The following is a 21,633-nucleotide window of genomic DNA, read 5'->3' on the forward strand; positions in this document are numbered from 1 at the left end:
GGCACTGACGTCACAAGCACCAGACTTCACTCCTTCAAGGACATCTACGAGAGGCAGTGTCTTAAGAAAGCAGCCTCTATCCTCAATTACCCCTACCACCCAAGCCATGCCTTCCAAAGAGCTACCACTGTGAAGGAGGTACAGGAGCCTGGAGTCAAGCAGCCAGCAGCACAAGGTCAGCATCTTTCCATCAGCCATCAGATATCTGAATGTCAATGAACAACAGATACTACCTCACTTTATCAGATTTTCTTGGACTATTTGTTTTTGAAATGTAATTTATAGCAATATTTGCACTGTAATACAGCTGGAAAACAACAAATTTCATGTCATGTTCATGACAATAAAGTCTGATTCTGACATTCAGTATATTGAGGATACCTATCTCTGCCCCACTTCCTAACACTGAGTTCTTGATCCTAATCCTGTCTAAGTGAAAATAATTTCCTGCAGTGGCCCACCACCAGAGATCGAGCCGGCACATCGTGCAGTGTGCATGGTTGTAAACAGCAGCATAACACAGTGTAACACGTCCCTTAACACAGCAAACCAGCCCGGTTAAAAGCTGGAGCAGGACAAGACAGCAGCCCTAAAATGGTGTTGGCCAAGCTACCCAGCTAACAGCTCAATAACAGGCTGGGGAAGAAGGGTATTCACATGTAAGAATGTTCCCGCCTGCTATAATTATTCATGCCAGGGTGGGAACTCCAACAATATAAAAGAAGCCTTTCCAGCCTCAATAAATCTCAGAGCTTTATTGAGCTCTGTAAGTGAGTGAGTTTCTTTGTAGCAGTTGGTTACATTCCCTCATTTTTCCTTCAATCTTACCAGCAATTTTTAAAATATATTTCCCTGCTAAGGTAAACAGATTTTTATAAATTTTCATTTTAATGAAAAGCTCATTCTGGCTCATGAAACCCGTGGCACACAATTACACCCAATTAACCTACCAACCCTGTATATTTTTGGAGGGTTGGACAAAACCAGAGTACCTGGAGAAACCCCACGCAGGTCACAGGGAGAATGTACAAACTCCTTACAAACAGTACTGCAGATTCAAACTCGGGTTGCTGGTGCTATACCTCTACATAAGTGTGCCACTCAATTCTTCCTATTTACTATACCCATCACAATAACATACATAAACCTCAATTATATCTCCCATTGCACTGAAAATAATGTGTGCAGCCCTGATCACCCAGCTAAAAGTTATTAAATGACATATGGTGCCAGCAATGTGAGAATCAGACACGATATGAGCTACAAATGAGTCAACAGTTTTTAAGTAATTTTAAGTAAGAAGCACGAATATAAAGGACAAGGTAAATTTAAAAATTGATTGAAATGGAATAGCTATTTCATCTTTGAAATGAAGATTGTAACCAAAAACGAATACCACTTTGTACAAAAAAAAATTCAAACCAAAGTTTTAAACATCTTTTCAATGCTTAAAGAAAATAAATTTCAAGGGGATACAGAAACTTTTGCTGCAAGTATAGGTTGGTTTGACTGCTTTAAACATCAAACCGGTTTATAGAATGTAAGAATTACAGCAGAAGCTGCAAATACTGATAAAAATTCATTTATCATTGTTAAGGAAACAACTTGAGTTTATCCAATCTTTTTTTATCGGTACTATTTCTAGTTGGTGATAGCCTTGCAAATGCCCTCTGCTCCTTCCCTATTGCTGTCAGCCAATGACTAGACCTGTACACAGGACTCAAGCTGTGGTTTAATCAGCATTGTTCACATTTCTATGATGAATTCCCTGCTGTTACATATGCCAGAAATAATCAAGAAATCATCCCATGACCTTTTTATAGCCACGTTATTGACCTGTCCTGCAATCCTTAATGATCTGTGCACATGCACTGTACAGATCCTCTGTTCTTGCATCTCATTGCTCCCTTTGTATATGCCCTTGTGTTATTTCATCTTCTCCAATTTTACCTCATATTTTTCTGGATCAACCTGCCTTGTGGGATCAAGCTGAAATCCATGTGGACTATTTTAAATGCATTGCCCTCAACAACCTCAAAAAACAATATTGTTTCTCAGACATAACCTTCTCCTGACAATCTGTTCTGATTGGAACTGCTAAATGTGCTCCTTTCTAAATGATGGTTTATTCTCTCCCTTACTGTGGCACTACCATGTTAAACTATGAGATTGTAATTACTTAGTTCATTCATTACTTTTGTTCAAAAAAAAATGCAGTGTAAAGAGGATTCTAATCTTCTGGCACTATTCCCAAAGCCAGGGATGATTGATAATGATAATCTTCTTCTCTTTTTTTAAAATACTTGGTCATTTACGTAATTTGTTATCTTAAAGGTTAGCTTTTATAGTGACTGGGGTTCAAATCCAGCGGTCTCTTTAAGGAGTCTGCAGAGAAATGCATTGGAGGTCAATCCACAGGTCTATAAGAGTGGCAAGGAGGATCACTGGAGTCTCCCATTCCCCTCGCCCCTCCCCCCATCTACTGTAGGTCAATTGGGCGTGCTTGGGTGGCATGGGCTCGAAGGCTGAAAGCCCCTGTGAATGTGCTGTTTGTCTCTTTACATTTAAAGATGCTCACTCTAAAATACTTCATCTTTAACTGTTACCTAATCCAATAGTTTTCAACTCATCATCCTTAAACATAGCATCAGACTCATTCCTCCTTTTTATCAAGACAGTCGCAAGGCATTCAAGATTAATATCCATCTCTGCATCTCTCCAACACTGATTCCTTTTTTGTTCTTATTAATGATAAATATTTTGGTAATTATCCTTTTTATTGTTACTGGTGAGGACCTGGGAGAGCAGTGAGTGTGGACGCAATCCTGCTCAGCAGGGTCCTTTTGCCCAGTTCTGCAGCAGATAACTCCTTACAAACTTTAAACAGTCTGTTAAAGGAGCCAAGGGAGTCTTTTTATTTTAAAATCCTGGAAATGTACCATGAGACATGCAGACTGCGGGGGAGCAGCGGACCAGCACAGGGCATCAGATACAGGGAAAGCAGCCCCCATGGAGAAGGAGAAGCATGGGCGATGACCTGACAGGAATGTTACCCTGTCAGCAGACCGGCGATAGGCTCAGTGGCTGAAGGCCTCACACAGGCTGCGGGTTACTGCATACATACGGTTGAAGGGCCCACACAGGCTGCGCTCTTCTGGAGTTTGACAAATGGAAACCAGATATCAGAAGCAGGATTCGAGAGGGTGCCGAGGACAAGAAAGAACTCCCAATGGGCCTAGGGCTCTAAAGGCTTCTTGATTGTTTTGGAGGTTTGGACCTGGATCTTGGGGTGTCACTGATTTAAACTGGAATCTGTGCAGCTGCAGAGGCTGGAGAAGAGCTCGAGGTGAATCCATGGACACTCAGTGTCTCTGAACGGACTCTCTGTTGCTTCTCTTTCTCTTATTGTTCTGGGTGCCGGGCAATGTTTATAGTGTCTCTTTGTTTGCCTTAAGGCAGACATGAGTTGAAGTATAGGTTATATATCACATGTTCATTTATTATTATGTGACAATGAAAGGAACTTTGAACCTTGAACCTATTTATGCCTTGAGCCTACTGTTGGGATTCTTACATTATAATAAATGCAGCTTAGCCTATCAGAACTTTCACACACTTAGCTACATCAAACCCACACTCTTAGCCAAGCAATGAAGTGAAATTAAATTATGCCTTACTCACAGTTATGGCAAGTCGCACCAGTGTAATCAGTCCCTGTACAATCACAATAAAATGTATTCCAGGACTGGGAGCATTTTCCACCATGCTCACAGTAATTTGGCAAGCATCTAAAGTGCAAGAAAAATTAAGGAGATGATTAAATGTGCAAAAATAATAAACTAAGTTTCCAGCATCATTCCGGCAGTAATAAAATGAAAAGGCACAGAGGAGGGTGATTTTGTAAACAGGAAGTATTGTATGGACTGAGACAATTTCCACTTTAAAGATCACACACAATATGCTGCCTTGTCTCCTGAGGTCAGTACTCACAGGAAAATTAACCAGAAATCTACTAATCCCTATTGTGAACATCCTCATTGATATAAGGCTGCAAGATAACAGAAGGAATGTTACACCCATTCACTTCACCATTTTATGCTATGTCTCATTTATCAACCTTTTAATGAAGGTGATATTCAGAATTATGTTCAATCAGGCATTTACCAAGACTCAGGAGGAAATAGTTGTCTCAGATGCTGGAAATCTGAAATAAAAGCATAAAACTGACGAAGTTACACAGCAAATCAAGCAGCATTTATGGAGAGTTATCAATTCAGGTTCGTTTCCTTGTTTAAGAACTCAATGGCAACAAGCAATGACTTAGAATATTGTTCAGACTTATTTGTCTGATCCAAAACGGACATAAATTGTCACAGGATAAAAGGCTACAAATCTGTTGCAGATAAATCGGAATTAGTGTAGATCAGCCCAACAAGCAATGAAAGATAAAATAAACATTGGTCCTTTCTGGAATGACTGGAAGTGATGCATTCAGGACCACTTGTTAGACTACTCCAATACATAGCTAAAAAGTGTTCACAATCTCCCACCTACTTTTATTAGGGGAAGAGATACATAACCCTGGCTCACTCAAGATGCTGAATCTTCACCCTAACATGCACAGAAAATTAATCCCTGTGATAATAGGCATTGTGGAGCAGCTCAGGGGTAACACAGGTAAAAAAAATCTGGGGAGCTTCCAGGTCATTATGCTTCACATACATCAAAAATAATGAGATGAGGGTAATATCTAATGATTAACCCTCCTGAGACAAACTCTCTCCGCATTAAAAAGCCTGGATTTTCCAATTTCACATTGCCTTTATGCCGACTGGTATACTACAGATCAGAGACAACAGAACTTTTAATTTTTTTAAATCTTATTTTATTTATTGTTAACAGTTCCTTCCGGCACAAGAGCCCATGCCACCCAATTAAATGCACTTAGCTGGAAAGATTTTCTTAACAATAATTAGGAACAGGCAGCAAAAGATGGCAGGGGCACATATTGTCAATGTACAAATCCAAAATAATAAATACTTTCTAAGGCTTGGCCCCTTTCAGATCTCACTTTTTTTTTACAAGGTATATTGTTAAATCTTATCAATTTGGTCGAGCTTTGGTCAATCCTGAAAAATATTTCCTTACATTGGCCTAACATTTTGCCTCATAATATGGTTACAAAGTATGTTGGCACAGATTACACAAAGATGATATGTATATTGAGTGACTCCTTTCCTCCAGCTCTCTCTCTCTCTCTCTTCCCTTTTGTTTCTTCTCCTTTCACAGAGACAAAATCAATTTTCACCTTTCCTCCTATCAAATCCAATTAACACCTTTTGGCTGTTAGGTCTGGAATCCCATCCACCTCCTCCCATTCTTCTCCCCTAATTTCTAGTCTTTTATTAAGATGCTTGTTTGATTTTAACTTGTACCTTGAGAAAGGACTCAGGCCTGAAACGTCAGTAATATGTCTTTAACTCGTCTGGATACTGCAAGAATAGCTCACTTCCTCCAGCATTTCTGTGTGTTTTTACTACATTGTCAGCATTTGTTGACTTTCCTGTTTCACTGGTTGATGTTGTTGTTGTACTACTGTCTACATTCCTCATTGGCCAGATTTACTGTTCTACTTAATTCCAACTCTCCACTCTATTCTGTGTTCTGTTGAAACCTATCTCTCCCACTTTTCTATGTGCCTTTCTCCTGCCTCCCTACAACCACTTGCTGGAGCCACCACCCAGTCAATAATGCACCAAAGCTGTGTATCCTAAATTGTTTTCCCATTTTAGTGAATTCCTGTGCCTGCCTACTGGAGTTAAAAGAGTATGTTTATGCACAGTGAAGCCCGACAAATAGTATTGTGATGTTGACAAAATCATTTAAATGTTAATAAATTCAATTCAAGCTCAATGTGTGTGCTGATGCTTGGGATTCATCATTACACACTTCCTCCCCATCAACCCCAAGTCTGTCCCTGAAAAATAACCATGGGATCTCTTAAATTCACCTGAGACAACAGACCAACTGAAGTTCAGTGTCTGATCTGGCTCACTTTGATATTCATTTGATACCTCATTTAAAATATGCTGTGGTCTTTTGGATGACCGCACTGCAATCTCATCTTCGATCATGTACTCGCGTCATGGATTGGACGCTGGGACCCAGAGAAAGCATTCAGTTCCATTTCTCATTGAGGAAAATCCAGAAATCATGTAAAAAAAAAACTCCTGGTATCCAGAATTCAAGCAACCAGCAAATAATTACAGAAAATAATTAGTTAAAAATACAGAAGTATAAAATTGGAACTTCTCACTGTTAGTTTGTCAATCACGCAATATGCAATCTCAAGCCACTGGAAAGTTCACTTATCTGGCATCATCAATCCCCATAGGTGCCAGGGGTTTTGTCGTACTTTTAAAATAAATGCTGTAAATCTATCATTTTCTAAATGAAAAGTGCAATGCATTCAACCATCCAGTATTTTGGGACGTAATTTCATACATTAAATGGTGTAATACTAGATATCTTTACACTGGAATTCCTTGGCTGGAGCCTTTGTATTAACCCTTCAGCTGAATAAAGTAATGTGTTACCCTCCCTTACTATATTTAAAATGCTTATTAATTAACTTCTAACAAGCTTGATTGAAAATTTCTCTTGGAAAGCAATTAATTTTTCTGTGTCTCCAATTCATTTCCCTCTAGATTCCCCTGGGCTGCATTTAACTCCTTCCCCAACAGTTGAAGACAAAGGGATTGAAAAAGGAGAGACTTAGCAGCTAGAAGTTGATAAGGCAGTTGAGTTCAACATTGAAGACAAAGGTGGGAGTGGTCATTGTCAGAGTGGGCTGTCAGAGTAGTAAGACTTTGGCGAGAGTAGGTAAGAGGCAAGGAATAATCAGAATTCAAGTTAGAAAGGGCCACCCTATTTGAGGAACAAAATGGATTCAGCAGGTAGGCACAGGTAAGCACAGTTTTTTTTTTAGATATATATTTTGTACATATAGTCATAGACAACGGGAATGGTGCCCAAGGCAGGGGAATGCACCTCTTGCAAAATGTGGGTCATTAAGGAAGCCAGCAGTATCCCTGACGACTTCATCTGTGAGAAGTGCATCCAATGGCAACTCCTGACAAACTGAGTTAAGGAATCAAAGCAGAAATTGGATGAACTCAGATCATTTGGAGGCAGAGGGGTTAATAGACAGGAATATTATCACACCTAGGAGGCAGGAGGAAGGAAGTAGTCAGGTGAGGGAAAGGAAACAGGCAGGCAGTGCAGGAAAACCAGATGGATGTCCCCTTCCATTTTGGATACTGTTGGGGGGAATGACCTACCAGAGACAAGCCACAGAGATCAGGTCCTGTGGGTAAAAAAGGAAGTGAGGATCAGGTGAGGTGTAGTGATAGGGGATTCCATAGATAGGGGAAATGATAAGAAGCCCTGTGGAAGAGATTGAGTATCCCGGATGGTATATTGCCTCCCCAATGCCAGGTCCAGGATATTTCAAATCAAGTTCACGGCATTCTCAGGAGGGAGAGTGAGCAGACAGATGTCACAGTCTATTTAGGGACAAATGACATGAGTAGGAAGGATGAGGAGGTCCTGCAAGGTTGAAAGACAGGGCCTTCTTGGTAGTGATCTCAAGATTGCTACCCATGACACGAGCTAGTAAGGTTAGAAATAGGAGGATAATGCAGCTTAACATGTTTCTAAAGACGAGAAGCAGGAGGGAGGGATTTAGGTTTCTGGATCATTGGGCTTTCTTAAAGAGAAGGTGGAAACTGTTCTGTTGGGATGACTTGCATCTGAACTAGAAGGGGACTAATATCCTTGCGGGAAATATTGCTAATGCTGCTCTGGTGGGTTTAAACTAGATTTGCAGGGAGAGGGGAACGAGAGTGCCAGAGCCCACAGAGGAGTGGAGAAGGGAAAAGATTAAGTGAAAATTGCATGTACCACTGGAAGTCAACAGGTTAAATGTAGTGGAAATGTTCTTAGGTCCATCTATTTCAATGCAAGGTGTATCGTAGGAAAGGCAGACAAGCTTGGAGCATGGATAGGCATAGATAGATAGGCATGTGAAATTATGACATTGTGGCCATTATTGAAACATAGTTGCCAGAGGAGCAGGACTGGAATCTGAATGTTCTGGGCTTCTGTTGCATTAGACATGATAGAATGGGGGAGATGAAAGGGGGATGAGTGGCATGGCTCATCAGGGAAAATGTCATAGCAGTGCTCAGGCAAGACCGATAGAGGACTTATTTACTGAGGCTATACAGGTAGAGCGGAGGAACGGGAAAGGTACTCATGGGGTTGTATTATAGTCAGTGAGAATTGGAGGAGCAAGTCTGTAGAGAGATAGCAAACAGCTGGAAGAAACAAAAGTTGTGATAGTAGGAGATTTTAACTTTCCACATATTGATTGGGACTTCTATACTGTAAAAGGGCTAGATGGCTTGGAGTTCGTCGAATATGTTCAGAAAAGTTTTTTAAATCAATATATAGAGGTACCAACTGGAGAGAGAGCAATACTGGATCTCCAATTAGAGAATAAGACAGGACAGGTGACAAAAATATGTGTAAGGGAACATTATGGGTTCAGTGATCATAATGTCATTAGTTTCAAGTTAATTATGGAAAAGGATAGGTCTGGGCCTCAGGTTGAGATTATAAATTGGAGAAAAGCCCATCTGGAGGAAATAAGAAAGGATCTAGAATGTGTGGATTGAGATAAATTGTTTTTGGGCAAGGACATGTAAGGTAAGTGAAGGATCTTCAAAGGTGAAATTTTGAGAGTACAGAACCTGTTCATGTCAGGATCAAGGAAAGTTTAGAAGGCCTTGGGCACCTTGGTTTTCCAGGGATATTGTAGATCTGGTCCAGAAGAAGAGAGAGGCAACATGAAGCAAATTAGGTACTTGAGGAGTATAAAAAAGTGCTAGAAAATCCTCAAGAAAGAAATCAGGAAGACAAAAAGAAGGCACGAGGTTGCTCTTGAAGGCAATGTGAAGGAAAATCAATGTGAAGGTTTTACAGGTATATTAAGAGCAAAAGGATAGTGAGGGACAAAAAATTTGTCTCCTTAAAGATTAGAGGGGTTGGCTTTGTATGGAGCCAAACAGATGGGAGAGGTCGTAAATGGTTTTTTCGCAATGGTATTCATGCAGGAAAAGGGCACAGAGTCGTGGGAAGTAAGGAAAACAAGCAGTGAAGTCCTGGAACCTATTCAGATGAAAAAGGAGGAAGTGCTTGCTGTCTTAAAGCAAACAAGGATGGATAAATCCCAAGGGCCTGCAAGATATTCCCTCTGACTTGAGGGAGGCTAAGTGCAGTAATTGCAGGGAGTCTGGCAGAAATATTTAAAATGTCCTTAGCCACAGGTGTGGTGTCAGAAGATTGGAGGGTGTCTCACGTTGTTCTGTTGTTTAAAAAAGACTCCAAAAGCACCCAGGAAATTATAGACCAGTGAGCCTGACGTCATTAGTAGGTAAATTACTGTAAGGTGTTCGAAGAAATCAGATATACAATTATTTGGATAGCCATGGACTGATTAGGAATAGTCAACATGGCTTTGTGTGTGGTCGATTGTGTTTAACCATTCTTATAGAATTTTTGAGGATGTTACCAAGAAAGGTGACGAAGGAAAGGCTGTGGATGTTGTCCACGTGGACTTTAGTAAGGCCTTTGACAATATCCCTCATAGGTGCTTAGTCAGTAAGGTTCAGATGCTAGGTATTCATGGTGAAGTAGTGAACTGGATTTGACAATGGCTGGATGGGAGAACCCAGAGGGTAGTGGTGGATGATTGATTCTCAGACTGGAAGCCAATGACTAGTGGTGCGCCTCAGGGATCAGTACTGGGATCATTGTTGTTTGTCATCTATATCAATGATCTGGATGACAATGTGGTAAATTGGATCAGCAAGTTTGAAGATAACACTAAGACTTGAAGTGTTGTGGACAACAAAGAAAGTTTTCAAAGCTTGCAGAGGGATTTGGACCAGCTGGAAAAATGGGATGAAAAATGGCAGATGGAATTTAATGCAGACAAATGTGAGGTGTTGTATTACAAACCAAGAAAGGACATATACGGTAAATGGTAAAGTACTGAGGAGTGTGGTAGAATTCAAAGATCAGTGAATACAGATGCATAATTCCCTGAAAGTGGCGTCACAGTCAGATAGGTTTAAAAAAGAGCTTTTGGCATATCAGCCTTCATAAATCAAAGTATTGAGTACAGGAGTTGGGATAATATGTTAAAGTTGTATAAGATATTGGTGAGGACAAATTTGTTGTATTTTGTGTAGCTTTTGGTCACCTAACTACAGGAAAGCTATCAATGGGATAGAAAGAGTGCAGAAAAGATTAATTAGGATGCTTCAGAAGCTGAGTTACAGGGAAAGGTTAGAACTTTATTCCCTGGAGCATAGATTGAGGGGAGATTTGATAGAGGTATTTAAAATTATCAGGGGTATAAACAGAGTAAATGTAAATAAATTTTTACCACTGAGGGTAAATGAGATACAAGCCAGAGGACATGGGCTAAGAGTGAAAGGGGAAAAGTTAGGAGGAACATGAGGGGGAACTTCTTCACACAGAGAATGTTAGGGATGTGGAACAAACTTCCAGCTAAAGTAGTGAATGTGGGCTCAATTTTAACATTTAAGATGAATTTGGACAGGTACATGGATGGCAGAAGTATGGAGGGCTCTAGACTGGGTGCACATCAGTGAGACTAGGCAAAAAAAAAATGGTTTGGCACAGACTAGAAGGGTCTAAGAGGCCTGTTTCTGTGCTGTAATGTTCTATAATTCTGTGGTTCCAGTATATGAACAGAAGCAATGGAACAGCCATTAGTAGGAGCCACCTTTGCTCATCATGTTGAGCCTCTGTGTTGTAAAAGTACACCAGTGCAGGGCACAACATCACACCAGATTCACAATCCTTGCCAGTCCCATTCCCCTTGACCCGCCGATCTGCTGACACCAATCAATCCAGGCAGCACGGTTAGCATAGTGGATAGTACAATGTTGTTACATGGCCAACAATCAGGACCAGGGTTCGAATCCTGTGCTGTCTGTAAGGAGTTTGTACATTCTGCCCATGTCTGTGTGGGCTTTCCCTGGAGGCTCTAATTTCCTTCTATCATGTAAAACATACTGGGAGTTGTAGGTTAATTGGCTTAATTGGGTGGCATGGACTTGTTAGCCAAAATGGTCTGTCACCATGCTCCATGTTTAAACTTAAATTTAAAATACCTCACCAGTGACGTCATTTGCAAAGCCACTGCCCCACGATCTTGAATCGCTTCCCTCAAATGTTGATTGTTCCTGTTGTATACACAGCCAGTATCACTTGCTGTTGACCTAACCATGAATCTGTGCTGTCAGTAATACATCTCCTCCCATTGACAACATCCCAGAGCCTCAGAAGCTTGCCCTTGTTCTGACCCCTTTATTTATTGACTGGCTGACATTTGACCCTGGATCTCTCTATCCCTACCACCTGTGCTCCTCACTCAGGCCTAAGAATCGTCTGTAATGCACAAAAGTGTTGGAGAAACTCAGCAGTTCACACAGCATCAACAGGAAGTAAAAAATAAATAGTGTTTCAGGATTGTGCCCTTCATCAAGGTATGAGCAAAAAGCTGGGAGGCAACCAAATAAAAAGGTGGGGTGAGGAAAGAAAGTAGGAAGGGGTAGGGGGAGGAGAACAGTATAACAGGTAAGAGGTCATAGGTGGATACGGGTGAGAGAATAGAAGAGAAAAAAATGTTTGCGACTCTAGTTCCTGAGAAGAGTGAAGTGGGCAATGCTACTGGACACCATCATGTCAACATTCTATCGGAAGTCTATCGAGAGTGTCTTGACTGGCTACATCACAGTGCAGTATGGTGGCTGTAGAGAAGTGATTGGAGGTCAATCCACAGGATCATAGGAGTGGCAGAGAGGATCACTGGAGTCCCCCTCACCCCCCCCTCCCCCATCGATATGTTCTACTGGGAGCACCACAGACTAACAGATTAAAGATGGATGGATACAGGTGGGAGCGTAGAAGCTGAAAAGTGATAGTGGAGAGGGCAGAGGGCTAACATGGGTAGCTCTCTGATAGGAGAGAGAAGGGAAGAGAGTGGAAAGCTGGAGGACCGACCATTGCTGGCCTGGACATTGACCATTGTGTCATGGAGTATTAAAACACAGAAACAGGCTCTTTCGCACAACTCATCAATGTGGACAAAGTTGTATTCCATTTGCCTGTGTTGGGCCAATATACCTCTAAACCTTTTCTATCCATGTATCTTCCAAATGTCTTTTAAACTTTGCAGTTGTACCTCCCTTTACCACTTCTTCTGGTGGATTTTTTACATAAAATACCAGAATCTATGTGAGGAAGTTGATCCTTGTGATAGTACAGATCTATCACCAATGTATATAGTGTATATAGTTACAGTATCTAGACTGTGCTTACAGCGATTGGCTGAGAGCTAAGCCATGCCTACTGTCTGGGCCTTAAAGGGTTGTGTCCCTAGCCAGGTCGGATCATTCTGGACTGGTCGGCCATCTGTGAAGAGCTCCTGTCTTTTGCTAATAAAAGCCTTGGTTTGGATCAACAAGTCTTTGGTTCTTTCAACGAGCTCTACAATCCTCAGGCATCTTTTACATCTTCCTTTTATCACCTTAAATCTATGCCTCCAAGGGTTGGAAAAAATACTGTAACCGTTAAGCTTATCTGTGGCCCTCATGGTTTTATAAACCCCTATAAAGTCAGCATTCAGTCTCCGACATCTCAGGGTAAAAATGGTCCCAGCCTCTTTAGCCTCTCATAATTAAAGCATTCCACTCCCAGGGCTGTGGGCTCAGCCTGCTCCTGTTCAGGTTACTGTCCCATGACTGAATCACCAGATCCAGCTCCAATAGAGTCATCAAGTTTGAAGATGACAACAGTAGTTGGGCCTCATCAGCAACAACAATGAATCATATTACAGAGAATAGTTGGAAAAAAATCTCATGATATGGTGAAAGTTAACAACCTGAGTCTCAACATGGACAAGACGAAGAAGATGATCGTAGATGTCAGAGGGACCAGGAATGAATACTCCACACTAAACATCAATAACTCTGTCGTAGAATGAGTGGAAAGCACCAAGTTCCTTGGAGTTCACTTAGCTAATGAAATATCGTGGACACTCATCTCCTCATTTGTCAGGAAGCCACAATAGAGACTGCACTTCCTGAGAAGATGGAAGCGGGCAAGGCTACCGGCCACCTTCTACATGAGCTCTATTGAGAGCAACCTTGTTGGCTGCATCACAGTGTGATATGGTTGCTGCAGAGAAATGGATCGGAGGTCAATCCATAGGGTCATAAGAGTGCCAGAGAGGATCACTGGAGTCTTCCTCGCCCCCACCAACATAATCTACTGGGATTTTTGTCTGAAGAGTGTATGTAAAGGGGAGTCACGTGATGGAGTAGTGGCCGGACGGTGAACTCCAGCCCTCTCCAGAAAAGTCGGGAAAAACAAAGGAAAACACAAAGGCACAAAAATAAAAATTAAAGAAAAGTGAGTATAAAGGTGGAAAGAAGATGGCGACGAAAAAAGAAAAATCGAAATCAACGGTAAGAAGAGAGGAAGAGAAGACAACGGAAGAAGAAGGAGAAGGCCTTACCTGCTCGAAGAGGCCCGCGGTGGAGAGAGAAACCCGCTCCCTCAGGTCAGTAAAAAATGGATTACAAAAATGGCTCGCTGAGCCGAGTAAAAGTGCGCAACCGCGCATGCGCGAGGAATCGCGCATGCAAAAAAACACACCGACGGGAGGGGTGACCAGCTGGGGAGTTGATCTCCACAGCCGGCAATGACAGCTGCAGAACACCTGCAGCAAGAGGAGAACATAGAAGACAACGAAAACAAGAAAGAAGAGAAGAAAAGGGCAACAAAGAAACAACAGATGGCCAACCCAGAGGAAGAAGAAGAGGAAGAAGAAGAGTACAGTGAATTAGAAGAAGAAGGGAAAGGCAAGATAAAGGATATACTTTCTCTTATTAAAGAATACATGGAATCATTTAAAGAATGGCAAGCGCAATAATTTAATGATTTAAGAAGAAGAATAAACAATACAGAAGAGAAAATGAAAAAAATAGATATGACCTTAACAGAAATGGGAAAGAAAATGGACAAGATGGAAGAGCGGGAAGCAGCAGTAGAAATGGAGGTAGAGGACTTAAAAAAGAAATTAGAGGGATCTAATAAAAAAGTTATAGAGACACAAGAACTGTTAGCTCAGAAAATAGATATAATGGAAAATTATAACAGAAGAAATAACATAAAGATAGTGGGCCTTAAGGAAGATGAAGAAGGCAAGAATATGAGAGAGTTTATAAAAGATTGGATCCCCAGGATCCTAGGATGTCCAGAACTACAGCAAGATATGGAAATAGAAAGGGCACATAGAGCATTGGCCTTTAAACCACAACCACAACAAAGGCCAAGGTCTATTTTAGTAAAATTTCTAAGATATACTTCAAGAGAAAAAGTTCTGGAGAAGACAATGGAAAAAGTAAGAGAGGGCAACAAGCCACTGGAGTACAAAGGGCAAAAAATCTTCATTTATCCAGATATAAGTTTTGAACTCCTGAAGAAGAGAAAGGAGTTCAATAGAGCAAAGGCGATTTTATGGAAGAAAGGGTATAAATTTATACTAAAGCATCCAGCGGTATTGAAAATATTTATTCCAGGACAACAAAACAGACTATTCTCGGATCCAGAGGAAGCACGAAAATTTGCAGAACAATTACAAAATAGACTGAGGGATGAAGACGTGTAACGAGAGTACAAAAGACTGAGAACTAAAAAGACACATAAGTTTTGAACTCCTGAAGAAGAGAAAGGAGTTCAATACATCGAAAACGATCTTATGGGGGGAAAAAAAACTATTCTCGGATCCAGAGGAAGCAAGGAAATTTGCAGAACAACTACAAAACAACCAGAGAGATGAAGATATGTAATAAGAGTAAAAATGACCACGATTTATATGTATGTGGGTAAAGAGGTATATGTGTGTATATGTATAATGTGCATACATGAATGTATCCGTATTTAGAGGAAAATATAGATAGTATAGACAAGAATTAATAAGGGAAGGAAATGGAATAGAGGGAAAAAAGGAGGGAACTAAAAGAGTGACCTTTGTTACATACGAAAAGTGAAATCTTTTCTGGGGGGGGCTGGGTGGGGAGGAGTTGCGGTCACTGCAAAATCAGCTGACGCTTGCGAGTGAATTCGCAAATCCAAATGGAGAGGGAAGATGTGGTTGTCCGACAAGGGATAAAGGACAACTCAGGAGGGGAAGGGGAGATTGGGGCTAAAGAAGTTTTAAATAGGAGAATAAGGAAAATGTTTGATGTTTTAGGAATGTTGTCTTATAAAGGGTTCAAAACAAGAAAACAGAAATGGATAAGAAGGAAAGGTAATGATGGAGAAACGGAAAGGGAAGATAAACAAAGTATAAAATGGCTACGTTGAACTATATGACTTTAAATATTAATGGAATACATAACCAAATTAAAAGGAAGAAACTGCTAAATTTACTGAAAAAAGAAAAAATTGATATAGCATTTGTGCAAGAAACACATTTAACTGAATTGGAGCACAAGAAATTAAAGAGAGATTGGGTAGGACACGTAACAGCAGCATCGTTTATGCAAGATATCTTTTTGAAGGTATCAGACACGCAAGGGAACATATTAATAGGAGGGGACTTCAGCCTGAATTTGGATTCAAATATGGACAAAACTGGGAAAAAAATTAACAGAAAGAATAAAGTAACCAAATTTATAATTAAATCGATGGAAGGAATGCAACTTTTGGATATATGGAGGAAACAACACCCAAAGGAAAAGGAATATTCATATTACTCAGCTAGACATAAAACATACTCAAGAATAGACCTATTTTTGTTATCAGCTCGTATGCAAGATAGAGTAAGAAAAACAGAATATAAAGCTAGAATACTATCGGACCATTCACCCTTAATATTGACAGTAAAGTTAGAAGACATCCCTCCAAGAATGTATAGATGGAGATTAAACCCCATGTTACTTAAAAGGCAGGATTTTAGAGAATTTATTGAAAAACAAATTAAAATGTATTTTGAAGTAAATACGGAATCAGTGGAAGATAAGTTTATACTATGGGATGCAATGAAAGCATTCATTAGAGGGCAAATAATAAGTTATGTAACCAAGATGAAGAAGGACTATAACCAGGAAACAGAGCAGTTGGAAAGGGAAATAGTAAATATAGAAAAAGAATTAGCAATGAAGGAAGATACAACTAAAAGAAGAGAATTGGCAGATAAAAAAATAAAATATGAAACACTACAAACATATAAGGTGGAGAAGAATATAATGAAGACAAAACAGAAATATTATGAACTAGGTGAAAAAACGCACAAAATCCTAGCATGGCAGCTTAAGACAGAACAAGCTAAGAAAATGGTATTGGCATCAAGGAAAAAAGACAAACAAATTACATATTATCCAAAAGAAATTAAGGAAAACTTTAGAGAATTCTATGAACAATTATACCGAACTGAAAACGAAGTGAAAGAAGGGAAAATAGATGAATTTCTGACTAAAATTGAACTACCAAAACTACAAATAGAGGAACAAAATAAATTAACAGAACCATTTGGAATAGTAGAAATACAAGAGATAATAAAAAAATTACCAAATAATAAGACACCAGGAGAGGATGGATTCCCAATAGAATTCTACAAAACATTTAAAGACTTATTAATTCCGCCCCTCCTGGAAGTAATCAACCAGATTGATAAAACACAAAGCTTACCAGATTCATGTAAAACAGCAATAATTACAGTAATACTAAAGCAAGGGAAAGATCCACTCTCACCAGCGTCATATAGACCAATATCTTTACTTAACACAGATTATAAGATAATAGCTAAACTATTAGCAAACAGATTAGCAGAGTATGTACCGAAAATGGTAAATTTAGACCAAACTGGATTTATCAAAAAAAGACGCACAACAGACAATATTTGTAAATTTATTAACTTAATTCATGCAGTAGAAGGGAATAAAGCACCTACAGTAGCAGTTGCTTTAGACGCAGAGAAGGCCTTTGACAGAGTAGAATGGAATTATTTGTTCAAAGTATTGCAAAAATTCAGTTTACCAGAGAAGTATATTAATTGGATTAAAGTATTATATAAGGGACCGTTAGCGAAAGTGACAGTAAATGGACATGTATCAAAGCAATTTAACTTAAGCAGGTCAACACGGCAGGGATGCCCACTATCACCTTTATTGTTTGCGTTAGCTATAGAACCACTAGCAGAATTGATAAGAACAGATAATAATATAAAAGGAATAAAAATAAAAGACAAGGAATATAAAATCAGTTTATTTGCGGATGATGTTATAGTGTACTTAACAGAACCAGAACTATCAATAAAAATATTATATAAGAAATTGAAGGAATATGGAGAAGTGTCGGGTTACAAGATAAACGTAAATAAAAGTGAAGCAATGCCTATGAATAACGCGGATTTCTCAAAATTTAAGAAGGAATCACCATTTAGATGGCAAATGCAAGCAACAAGATACCTAGGTGTACAAATAAACAAAAATCTCGGCCAACTATATAAACTCAATTATTATCCACTAATGAAAAAATTACAGGACGATTTAGAGCATTGGAAAGATTTACCACTAACACTAATAGGAAAGATAAACTGTATTAAAATGAACATTTTTCCAATGATATTATACTTATTTCAGGCATTGCCAATACAACTGACAGAGAAATTCTTCAAGGAGTTAAAGAAAATAATAAGGAAATTTTTATGGAGAGGGGGGAAACCGAGGATAGCACTAGATAAATTAACAGAATGGTATAAATAAGGAGGCTTACAACTGCCAAATTTTAAAAATTATTATAGAGCCGCACAATTAAGTGTGTATGTAAAATTGTTAAGGACCCCTCACACCCTGCACACAGCATCATTTAGCTGTTCCCAACAAGAAAGAGATACATGAATATCAGAGTCAGCACCACCAGGCTGAGGAACAAAAATGCTGAACAACCAAAGGAACTGCTCATACAAACCATGTGATGTTCGCATAGTCATGAAAAAAGCATTTATTTATCTGTTTATTTATTTATATATATCAATATTTGTCCTGCATAGGTATTGATTGACTGTATGTGTTTTATGTCTGATTGTGTGTCTGCGTATTTTGCACCAAGGACCAGAGAACGCTGTTTCATTGGGTTGTACTTCTGTAATCAGATGGCAATAAAATTGACTTGACCACACTCTATCTTAGTAACATCATATATCTGGACAACCAGAACTGCACATAACTACCAAGGATCACAAGCACATATCCTTTGTTCTTATATGTATCTACACTGGAAATGGGGGCTAAGCTTACTGATCTTTGCATCTTGAATTATGCTCTATAGCCCTCTCACACCACCAGAAAACCCATCAAACAGTTGTCAAAATCTATGAGTAGTGCTTTGCCATCTGTCAAATCAGTAATTAAATGTTATCTCTCTAATATTCAACAGGATTTAATACATCCAACTTGACAAATTATTAAAAATTACTTAAAAGTTAAAAAAATATAAATAAAACATGAATAATTAATAATTAAAATAAAATATAATAATGAAAGAATAATTTTCTTTGTCATTTAAATTCTAGTTTTAATTGAGATTAATGGAGTTTTCGATTCACAGGCTAGTTTGACTGGCACAGGCTTCAAGTTATGATTCTAAATGTGTCAGTCAGTTTGAAACTTTGGCACTTTACAAAGATCCAAATTACCCCGGACCCTACTGCAGTTCCAATGTCTAATTGGCCAGCAAAAGCCACAGAGCTGTTCAGCATGGAATAGCCCCTTTGACTTGACTCATTGAGGCATTCTGGGCTAGTTCAATGTGCTTCCATTTATATGCAGCCATGCATTGATTTGCGTCCGCGTTATGTTCTGGAAGTGGGGACACAAATTGATTTAGGTGTAAGTCGATCATTATAGGTGAAATATACTGTGTAACATAAGATGCCATGAGACACATACATATTTCACAGTTTTACCATTTTCATATTGCGTTATCACCTTTAGCTTCTCTTCCAAATTGATGGCACACCTTTTCTTCTTTGATTCTGCTAGAGGCTTGTTTTGGGGGTGGTTAGGGGCCATGATGTACTGTATATTTTCAAATAAAATTTAGCCAATGAGATAAGACACAAAAAAGAGGCTGCATGGAATGTGATTTGATGCCAGATGTTGGTTTCTCCTATGCTATTGAGCCAAAAAAATGTTATACAGTGTGTTGTGCTTTTTTCATAGTAAATAGAAAGAGTATCCATTAATATAATAACTTATTAACAATCAAAAGTACACACATATTATACATTTCAATTTACGTATACCTACTGTACTATAAGTTAGATGTATACACTGTATCATTATACGGCTGGCAGTCCAATCGTTTTGGCTTTTGAGCCCACATGTTGAATGTGTGATGAATAACTTAACATCTGCTAATGCCTGCCAACATCGGTCTTGGTGTAAATTTTAATTTTTTTATTAAACCTTTATGATGACCTTAGACATATCTGCAATTGGATGCTACTCGATCAGGCATAAATCAAGGATGGCTGTATATATCTCTAAACTCTTCCTTTCTATGTACTGGCTATATGCCTTCTATGTTTCTTGAACACCAAAATTGTATCCACTTTCATAGTCTCTTTTGGCTTGTTCCAGATATTTTCAGCTGCTGACCCACTCCTCTCTCTTCTCTTTATACTGATCCATCCTGATGTAGGCTCTCGACCCAAAAAGTTAACCACAGATGTCACCTGATCTGCTGAGTTTTATCAGCAACTATCTTCCCTTTTAAAAAAAATGATTATGACTGCCTTTGGATAAGTTTCCATGTTACATCAAAACAGTCATTCATAGACACTTGGGGACTTCCTAATAATTGACATTCTTCTCAACATCCTCTCACAAATCACCTCTATTTATGAAAGACTAATTTCTTTTCTCTCTCATCCCTTGTTTAACGTTTTGATTCTTTCATGTGATGCAGTTCCAATTTAGTCTCTCCTTTCTTTAGCTTCAAATACCCCTTGTCTCATAGCAATGAACATCGAACACACCTTGTTCACCCAGAGATTAATAACCACTTGGAGTACATGTCCTGAGGGAGTGGTTGAAGGTGGATCACTGACAGCACTTGAGAGATATATTCAGGTGAGCAAGAGTGTCTGGAGACTGCAAAGGCTGAGCTTTTTTCTTTTCCCCCTGGAGCATAGGAAGAGGAGAGGTGACATTGTAGAGATATATATAATCATGAAGGATAGAGGCAAGGTGAATTATCGCTTTCTTACCTATGTAAGGGTATCTAAAACTATAGGGCACTGATTCAGGGAGAGAGGGGAAAAATTTAAAAGGGACCGGAGGGGCAATTTTTTCTTACAGAGGGTCGTGTATTAGGAGAACAAGCTACCAGAGGAAATGGTCCAACTGTAATCTAATGACAGGTACTTGGATAGGAAAGGTTTAGGATGACATGGGCCAAATGAGGGAAAATGGCACTAGATTAAACAAGCAACTTTTTGCGCTGAATAACCCAATGCAAATGATCACTTTAGTCTCCTAGACACAGAAGGTGATGGATCAAGTTTTAGGAGATAGGCTTTAAACAGAATTACGCCTATTACCCACCATTGACAAGATGGGTTTGTTTCCATGTGAGATGATTACATGAATCTATGATCCATAATTGGAATTCTCATGGAATTGTGCTGGCTGTAATGAAATGCACTTTTATCACTTCACTTAAGTACAAAAAGAGTTCACAGAATGATACAGTCCATGTGGAGACCATTGGCCCATTAAGCCAGCATTTCCCATTTCCTGTGTGGTACATTGTTGTTACCCTTGTTCCACCATAAAATATTCAGTTCCAAAGTCAATGCCCAAATGTTGCCAATTTTGGAGATACAAGAGACTCCAAATACTGGAATCTGGAGTAAACAAGGCTGGAAAAACTCAGCAGGTTAAGCACCATGGCCAGAGGCAAAATGGATAGTCCACATCTTGAGTCTAGATTCTGTGTCCAGACTGGGTGCATAATAAGGATCGACAGTACAGAGACGCGAGGGAAGGATGAGGCAAATTCTATAGGTGATAGACAGAAACAGTTAAAGGAGGGATGATGGGCAGATGGAATCAGGGGATTGATTGAATAGGAGAATTGAAATAAGGAAGAAGGTCAATTGGAAAGGTATGTCAGGAGTGCAAAGCTATTGGCCTCCATCTTGACAACATTTCACAGGAATGCAATTGGGAATGTCCTGTCTGACTGCATAATTGCGTAGTTTGGTAGCTGCAAATCATCAGACTGGAAATCAATATAAATGATCATTAAAACATCTAAGAAGATCACTAGCAACTCCTTTTCCCTAATGATAACATGCATGGGAGCATTGCATAAATATGGATCAAAGAATTATTGAGGATCCCTAACATCCATCACACCGTATCTTTGACCTACTGTCATTAGGACCATCAAAATCAGGAC

General features: G+C 39.3%; 1 protein-coding gene across 5 annotated transcripts in view; it reads right to left on the bottom strand.

Moving 5' to 3' along the window:
* Positions 1–21,633, bottom strand: part of LOC138761905 (contactin-associated protein-like 5) — an 857,011-nt gene that overhangs the window by 423,383 nt on the left and 411,995 nt on the right. For all 5 annotated transcript variants that reach the window (XM_069934856.1, XM_069934855.1, XM_069934854.1 and 2 more), the window contains exon 11: positions 3,682–3,788. In XM_069934856.1, the coding sequence (XP_069790957.1) occupies positions 3,682–3,788 (107 nt within the window). The remainder of the gene's footprint in view (positions 1–3,681; positions 3,789–21,633) is intronic.

Source organism: Narcine bancroftii, chromosome 4, assembly GCF_036971445.1.
Source record: "Narcine bancroftii isolate sNarBan1 chromosome 4, sNarBan1.hap1, whole genome shotgun sequence".
NCBI classification, from domain to species: domain Eukaryota; kingdom Metazoa; phylum Chordata; class Chondrichthyes; order Torpediniformes; family Narcinidae; genus Narcine; species Narcine bancroftii.